The sequence below is a fragment of the Octodon degus genome, unplaced genomic scaffold (assembly GCF_000260255.1).
Source record: "Octodon degus isolate 3935 unplaced genomic scaffold, OctDeg1.0 scaffold00060, whole genome shotgun sequence".
In the NCBI taxonomy this organism is placed as follows: Eukaryota; Metazoa; Chordata; class Mammalia; order Rodentia; family Octodontidae; genus Octodon; species Octodon degus.
Window position 1 is genome coordinate 6,515,647 of NW_004524636.1, and position 9,226 is coordinate 6,524,872.

General features: G+C 38.2%; 1 protein-coding gene across 1 annotated transcript in view; it reads right to left on the minus strand.

The window, feature by feature from the left end:
* Positions 1-9,226, minus strand: part of Hao1 (hydroxyacid oxidase 1) — a 68,478-nt gene that overhangs the window by 15,209 nt on the left and 44,043 nt on the right. The window contains exon 4 of the mRNA XM_004634288.2: positions 6,273-6,448. Within this exon, the coding sequence (XP_004634345.1) occupies positions 6,273-6,448 (176 nt within the window). The remainder of the gene's footprint in view (positions 1-6,272; positions 6,449-9,226) is intronic.

Consider the following 9,226-nt stretch of genomic DNA (forward strand, 5'->3'; position numbering starts at 1 on the left):
TATCTAGTTATATACTAGATGTTTAAGTACTGTAGGTTTCACATATATGAGAAATCATGTTGTTCTGGTGTCTCTGCTATTCTTGTGGTGCTAAATTTTCCATGCGTATGAAGGGAAGAGAGATTGAGGAGCTGCTGTAGGATTTCTGGGCTGTTTTGTAAATCAAGTTCCTTCCTGCCAAGTCTTTGCCTGGAGTGGAAATTCTTTCTTGGAGCTCCATGTGGGAAAAGAGAAAAAATGTCAACTAAGAGGCTGTTGGATCGTGAGCTTCTCAAGTGTCGGGATGAGGACTGCATCGTGACATACTGTAAATGCCACCACCCGTGTGCTGCACTCAGGCATTCATTTGTCCCTGTAGAAAGGATCATGCCACCACCTCCTTGTTGAGAAGAGAATGCCAAGTGTCCCACAGTTACACAAAAGGACTGAAACTGGCCAGGCCTGCTGGCTGGTACAACAGCTTCACAAGACTTTCAGTGAGTTCCCAAGCTTTTGGCCCACTTCACCTCTCCAAATCTACAAACTACACACTTGGATCTAAAGTGTTTCATTGTATAATTTGCCTCTGCTTCCTCCAGAGGTCAAACTATTTAGAGATGCAGTTTTCTTTGTATTTTCTACCTTTTCTTTCTGTAATCATCATGCCCCCTGACATACTATTTCTATTGTAAATTGCTCAAAATTTCTCAACTCCTTATGTTCATCTTCATTGGCTTGGCTGTCATTGGAGGTCTTTAACTTCAGGTTTGTTTGAGTTTGGAGCACATATACATCCAGTTAATCATCTGGGACCTGAAGTCCAAAATACACTGTTGTTTAAAACATATTAGAAAATATTTCCCTAAAAGCATAAATAGCTGTCTGGTAGAGCTTTTGGCAATGCTGTGATGTTGTAGATCTGTGTCACTCCGTGCAGTAACCACCTGCAATGTGACAATGTGACTAAGCAACTGGAATTTTACTTTTGTGTACCTCTGAGCAACTTAATTCCCTTAACTATCCAAAGGCCTTATTCACATCTCCACACTCATGTTTGCACACCTTTATTTCCCTAATAAACCAATGTGGTAGGGTATTTTTTAATGTCAAGATAGAGATATAAATAACCTTAAGAAACAATGTAATATTATATTCTGAAATTGGTACATTGTGTTCCATATACTAGTAGTGCAAATAGTACAAAGTAACAAATTCAATTAAGAAACAAAAAAGTGAATTCTCTTTTATCAACCCCATAAGTGAGTATGGGTATAGTTTTCCAATTTATTCTTACAAGTTTGTCATCATGTAACTAGAACCCATGTGTTGGAAAATCAAATAGTATCAATAACCAGATCCTACACAGTATGAAGAAGTGCTTCACTGCAAGGGCTAAGTCACTGGACCACCTGGATTTAAGCCAGAGTAGCTGCTTGCCGGCTTGCTGTGTAAGAGGTGTGTTCTTTGACATCTCTGGGTATCGCTGTTCTAACCCATCAAAACGAAGACCATAACCCACGTGGAACTGGTTTGTAGATTAAATGAGCTGAGTATTTGGACAATGCCTGATATGTGTTGAGCACCGAGACAAATCCGAGCTACTGTTATCTTCATCTGATATTGCATGAAGCATCCAGATGCGCAGGTGGGAAAATTCCATTCACCAGATGCTAGACATGAGTCAACCTGAATTTTGCCAGTAACAGTGAAGTTCCTCCCATGAAGGTGATTTTAAAAGGCCTTTTAAGAGGCCAGAGAGCTAATTCAGTGGAATAAGTGCTTGCCTAACAAGCAGAAGGACCTGAATTGGATCCCTGGTATCACCAAAAATAAAAGAAAAAGAAAAAAGAAAGAAAAGAAAAGGCCTTTTACTTGAAATAAATGCTACTTACAAAACAATTTGTTATTCTCTGTCATTTCAAGTGGACTTCCATGTTCTCAAGGCAATGCTGGGAACACAGGGGCAAATAATCAGAAGGTTTGCTCAGAGGCTAGAACACTGACTTCATGAAGACACCATCAAGGAAGAATATTACATGGCCAGAAATAAGCTCTTTCACTAGCTGCTCATGAAACCTCTCCAGAGTTTGACATTTGTTGGCTTTTTATTCATTTATTCTATTACCTGAACAAAAAAGCAATTTTTCCTTCATGTGAGGGTCAAAATGGTCCTAAAAAAAATTTTATAATCTTTGATTTTTTAAAAACTGTATTCTTTTAAATTAAGAGATGTAGTCTCAGGGGCCGGGGAGATGGCTCAGTGGAATAAGCGCCTCCCTGGCAAGTGCAAAGGCTTGAGTTCAATCCCCAGTTCCGCCAAAAAAAAAAAAAAGAGAGAGAGAGAGAGAGAGAGAGAGATGTAGTCTCACTAAGTCACTAAGTTCCCAGATTAGGTTTAAATTTGAAATACTCCTGCCTCAGCTTCCCAGAATGTTGGGGATATAAGCATGCAACACTATGCCCAGCTAATATTTTCAGTAACCCAGTGTGGCATTCCTTATTTGTTAATTTGCCACTTAATACACTGACTGATTAAGAAACATAATGGTGAATAGGTAATAGCACTGTTTGTTATCTTGTTATGCTACTTTTGTATTGAACTTAAAACACCAAAGTGAAATATAAATTCTCAAAACTTAATTTTATGCCCTGATAGCTTTTGACATGGGACTCTAACTTGGTACTGACTTCCAGGAGTTTAGTAACTAAATTCTACATACAAGGTACCAGTTTTTAATACAATCCAGGAATTCTAAGTGAATATTCTAAATATTATCTATCTATCCATCTAGCTGAAGAGAGTTACTGAGAGAAGGGTTTTTCAAAAACAAAAAGGCATAATGGAAGGAAGACAGAGTCATTTCAAAGAACAGAGAAATTTTGAAAAGCAGCATGTCTTGCTCATAAAAGCCATTTGTTCATTAATGTGAGTCTGGTGAAGACCAAATCCTGCCTAAAGTGTGTGTTTGGAACTTGTATTGATGTCCTCCAAGGGCAGAGTTTAACCACAGAAAAAGATTATGTCTTGCATTCCAACATGCATGCATTCAAAGGCAACGCTTGAACTGGTAGCAAGCGAAATGTTTCACCCAGATCTTTCTGGTTGCTCATGATTTCATGCACCTGCTAGCATAGCCTACATTTTTCTGGTAAAAAGAAAATGAAAGAACATCGGTGTCTCTCAGTTAATCCATGTGACTTCCAATGAAGACTTGGAAACGGAAAAAACTGATTTTCCCAGAAATCACCCCAGAAACCCCCTCCGTCTCCAGATTGTGCATATGTGCTACTTCATGCCGTTGTTATGATGGGGATGATTCTTGTTTGTTAAATAAGTGAAATAAATAATTACAGAAGAACCTGACAATGTAAACTTTATGTGGATAAATAAATAATTTTCTTTCAAATACCAAGTGCCCATTCTCTGTATCTCGCTCTTTATATTTTTTCTAATTATTTAGATTCATAGCTTCCGCTGAGGATTTAGACTCCCTGAAAAAATTCAGTGTGTGTAAAGTATTGTGAAAATGAGTGGATTAAGCCAGAGGTTCCATACACATGAGAGGAAAAGAAAGGTGGCTTTTGTAAGGGCTGTGCTAATCTGAGATAAAATGATTACAGACTAAAGTTCTAGAAGCCAAAGTATTTTTTCAATATAACACATAGTAAATCTAGGGGGCTGGGGAGATGGCTCAGTGGAATAAGCACTTCCCTGGCAAGTGCAAGGGCCTGAGTTCAATCCCCGGTTCCAAAAAAAAAAAAAAAAAATAGTAAATCAAATTTGATGGATCTGTATCATCTCATAGAGAATGAAGTTGTAGAAAATTACGTATATTGAGAATGCAAAACGGAAAAGTTAGTTAAAAATAAAATGACCTCATACTTATACTGGTTCTCTATGCAACCAAGACTAAAATTTGGAGCCTGGAATAAAATTTTATTTTTCCATAGTGTTTTCAAGCCAATTCCTTTGAGCCAGATCTATAATTCACTGTGTTAATCTTCTAATTCAACAACAATTTGTCATTATTCTGGGTCAGTCCATAATCATCTCTTGCCTGGGAAACAACAGTCCCTAAATGTCCTTCTCTGACTTCAGTTTGCCTATCTCCATCCATGAGGTGCGTTGTACAAAGCAAAAATTTTCCATGGTGTCAATCTGATGAGGTAGTTTCCCTGACTGGGATATTTAAATGGTTCTCAGCCACCTTCAAGTCTGTGCTTTCTAATATGGTATTATGACTTACATCTAAAATGTCCTCTAAAAGTCTGAGGGAGGGCCTCGTTGGAGAAGGCAGGCCACCGAGAATGTCAAGGAGCACAGTGTATTCCTGTCCTCAGTTTCTCCTTTCTCTGTCAGCTTCCACAGAGGGAGCAGCTTTCTTGTTCCATGTCCTTCCACCATGAGGTTTCTGTCTTGGAGTCAGGCTACAAGTGACTGGATGCCCTGAAGCCTGGAATGAAATTAAACATCTCTTCCCATGAAGTGCGTGGGTCAGAGACTAACACACACAGCTTGCATGTTGCAGAAATTGTTACCAGTACCTGCTTTATTCTGTTAATAGCTTATTCTGAAATAGTCTGTTTACCTAGTATCCTATTAAAACAAAAGCATTGTCTTTCCTTGTGAAAGGAAGCCTGTCTTAACCCAGCCAGGTAATTGTCCACACCCATTTTAAAGTCACTGCCTCAGACTCCTAAGCCTTCTGCCTCAACATCCATGTTACTTTTTTGTACAAAAAGTGCTTGTTTCTAAGTTGATCTCCTATAAAAATAGGATCCACTTTTGGTCAAGGCCTCAAAGCTATTATTTTTCTAATTTAGCATAACATATGCATGATAAGTGTTTATAGTATAAAAGATTGAGTGAATAAATAAAAATAAATGAAGAATGAATAAATGAATGAATGAATGAATGAATGAATAGCACAGACCTCCAGGTTATCATTGTTATGCCCTGTGTAATCTGGACAAATGTGGAAGCTGTTCTTTACTTCCTACAATCGTGTGTGCCACAGGAAGAAGCACTAATAATTATAGGTGACAACAGTAGTGCAGAGGTTATATAAATGACAATACAGTCACTGAAGTATAAAAGCCAAAGAAAATGCCCACCAGGACAATGACAGCAGGAAACAATGTAAAAATGTCTATTGTAAAAGTTAAGATAGGCCTCTGTTTTATTACCCCCACTATTTAAGAGGTACATTGGCCCTATTTTTTATGAACTTGATTTTTGCATCCACAAGATGAAATACTCAAAAGAGGTATCATTCCTAGAGCTTTATACATGGAAGCCATGTGACTTCCAATATGTTTAAGCAGAACCTAAGAAGAAGATATGAGTCTATATTTTTGACTCCTGGGAAAAATTAATAAATTCTTCCTTTTCAGAATCACTTACTCAAACATCCTCATTTTAAAAAAAATGTTCTCATTGTTATCCCTTTAATTATACTTAGAAATGTTTTCAAAGACAAAAATACTACTTTTGTGAGCAAACATATTTGTACTTCAAAGTTATGGTGATCATTGTTATGCCCTGTGTAATCTGGACAAATGTGGAAGCTGGAATAACAGCCAATTTCTCCATATCTGTGGCTGGACAACTGAGGATTCTATTGTCCTAGTCTACCATGCTCTACAAAGAGATAATGTGGGTTTCACCACATTCAAAATGATTCCTGGCTATTGTACTGGGAGCAGAAGAAAGAGGAAAGGCTCTTAAAATAGGTCTTACTGTTCAAAGGTCATCTCTGGGGTTTCTCTTTGGTCTGAAAAATCTATAGTAGCCTTTAGATAATGCAATGAACTCATAATGTTCTACTGAGATTTGCCAACCACTGTGATTCACAGCTCCAAAACAAGGCAATGGTATCCCTATGCTTTGAAAAAGACAATGTCCTACTTAGCACAAGTTCACTCTGCTTCAGAATCTGACTTAAGGATGGAGAAATATTTGCTTTCTAACATCAAAAAGAGAGAAATGAAAGTCAGGGGGGCTGGAGAGATGGCTCAGGAGAATAAGTGATTCCCTGGCAAGCACAAGGGCCTGAGATCAATGCTCAGTTATGCAAAAAAAGAAAGAAAGAAAGAAAGAAAGAAAGAAAGAAAGAAAGAAAGAAAGAAAGAAAGAAAGAAAGAAAGAAAGAAAAAGAAAAGAAAGAAATGAAAGTCAGAATATCTCTTTTGATTTCTGTGATTACTTTTCCTGATTAATTTCCCTAAAATATCACAACCCTATCTATAAGAGATCATAGAATCAGTATGGGCTTGAAGAGACATGAACACACCTCTCAAAATGCCCTTGGCCACAACGGGAAGTGACGTCAGTCCTCGCAGCCATGTGATGTCCTCCCAGCTAATAGATGGGTCTATAGCTTTTGCCACATACTCAGCAAGTCCACTGTTGTCGCCAAAATTTTCCTTAGGAGAAAATGCTAAATCATTGCTCTCAAAATTTTTCAGCCTGAAATAAGATATATAAAATGAGAAAAAAATCCGAAGTCAAATATATGCACAATGATTGATTCAAAGAATAACATACAAATCAACTGATCCATCATGCCTCATGACGTATATGTATGTTGGATGCATATTTTTCATATTTTCAGGTAGGACTCTGAGCTAAAAGTGACAATCCAGTGGTGTTCATGGATCACATAAAGTTTACTTTACACACATGTGTTTCTACAAACAAATCAATTTCAAGAAAAAAATACACAACCCTACTCAAACATTTCCTGCTAAGCCAGTTATTAAACAGAGACAACAGACCAGAAGCTCCTTTCACCCAGTAGTACACATTAGTCAAAATGAAAAACATTTGTATGGTGCTTTATAACTGACAAAATGCTTTTTAAGACCATGCTTTAAAAGACTTTTAGCAAAACTGATTCTCCATGATTTCTATTTTATATAAAAAACAAAAATGGAAGTGCAGAATGACATGCCCAAGAATAAAATTAGCTAGTGGCAGCATCTGGACATCAACCTGAGTCTCTTGATTTGACTCCTAAATACATTCTCTTCACTTACGTTGCATCTGGGGAGAAAACATCACAGCTCTGCTGTTCCAGCAGCGCGCCAGGATCACAATTCAGCTCCAGTAAAAACTAAAGGAATAGAGATCCAGTCCTAGCCCAGGCCCCAGTGAGTGTGTGGGAGAGCTTCCTGCTACCCTGCCTCAGTGGGACCTGCTGGTCCCAGCCAAGGCACATCATTAGTGAGACCCTTTTCCACACACTTGGGACCAACCCGACCCCTCTGCAAAACCCCACCCCCACCCCGCCAGCCCAGTGAGAATTTCTGCCGCATTCTGGGGAGCCCCAGATCCAGCCCTAGCCCAGGCACAGTGAGTGTGTGGGAGAGGTTCCTCTCCCCTCTACTCCACCTTGTCCCCTCCAGACTCAGCACAGGCCTGGACTACAGGCCTAGGGTGAAATGCTGCAGCTGCAATCCCTGCAGAGAGATTAGGGGACAGAACCACCCAGCTAGTCCAGGAGCAGAACATCTTGAAAGAGGGGCACAACAGGATCATTCCAAGGGCAGCAGCAGAAAGGAGCTGAGCACAGCAGCCACACTCAAGCCAGACACAGCAGGATAAATCCAAACTTTGTAGATTTGCACCTGAATTTCAGTAGGTGCTAAGGTTATAACTGTACCAAAGCTCTACAACAAAGGTCAGAAGACAGTGCTACACTAAATGACAATGAGAAGGAGCAAAATAAAATCTCAGACCCCAAGCCCACGCATAACAAGTGCAGAAGACAATAACACAGAACAAATTGGGAAACATACAGCTGAAATCAATGAATCAACAGCTTCTGAAATAAAGAAACAACTGCAGAAAAGTATAGAGGAACTCAGATTGGAAATGAAAAAAGAAATCCCTGAATTAATAGCATCTGCAGTAAAAAATCAAATGCAGAAACATATGGAGGAAACCCAGTGCCCACCCAGAACAAGTACAGAGGACAAGAGCTCAGCTGAAATGTAAGAATTAATAGCATTGATAGTAAATAAGCAACAGCAGAAAGTTGTAGAGGAACTCAGAGTGGAAGTCTTTTCTGAAATAAAAAAAAAAAAAAGAATTATCTGAACTCATAGAATCTGAAGTAAAGAATCAACTACAGAAACATAGGCAGTAAACCCAATCTGAAAAAAACACTGCAGTAAAAGAATTAATAAAGGCTTCTAAAAAACACATTGATTAAAAAAAAGGAGGAGATTAGAAAAATGATGGATTCTTGAATGAGCAATACAGGAAAGAAATAGATCGCAAGAAGCAGAGTCAAAGAGTTATAGAGGAATTTAAAATCTCAATCACTACCTTGCAAAACTGTTTCAGTGAAAGAGAAGAAAGAGTTTCAGATCATGAAGACGCTAGAGTAGGCAGTGAAAAGATAAGAAAAGATTGCTTAAAAACAACTAAGATGCAGGAAAAAATAATTTATCACTTGCAAGACAATGCAAAGATGAACAGAGTGAGAATAATAGGTATCAATGAGAAAGAAGGAGTCAATACAAATGACATTTTAAAAAAATGGGCAGAATAGCAGAAAACTTACCAAATATGAGGGAACAATATGACATTCAGGTAACTGAAGCATACAGAATATCAAGTAATCTTAACCCAATTAAAAACATGCCGAGACATATAATAGTCAAGATCCCAGAAATTCAGCACAAGAATAATATACTGAAAGCCACTAGAGAAAAGAAACAGATCACATTCAAAAGAAAACCCATCAAAATTATGGCTGACTTCTCTTCACAAACCATGAAGGCAAGGAGAGCATGGAGCAGAGTACTTCAAGTCCTCTATGAAAACAAATTCCAGCCCAGACTACTATAACCTGCAAAACTCTCTTTCAAGTTTGATGGAAAAGTGAAATACTTCCATGACAAAGAACAACTAAAGAATTTCATGATGACAAAGCCAAGCATACACGGGCTCTTGAAAGATGTTCCAGAGAAGGAACAAAATCATCAGAACTCCACCAATAAGAACAAAAGGAACCCACTAAATAGGACAAACAATTAAACACAGGACAAACAGGAGTAAATGGCAATAGGTAAATAAGATGTCAATTGTAAGTCAATATATCTCAATTATAACGATCAATGTAAATGGACTCAATTCACCAATTAAGAGAAATAGACTGGCACAGTGGATTAGGAAAGAAAATCCAACAGTATGCTGTATACAAGAAACACATTTAACTCATAAAGACATACATAGGCT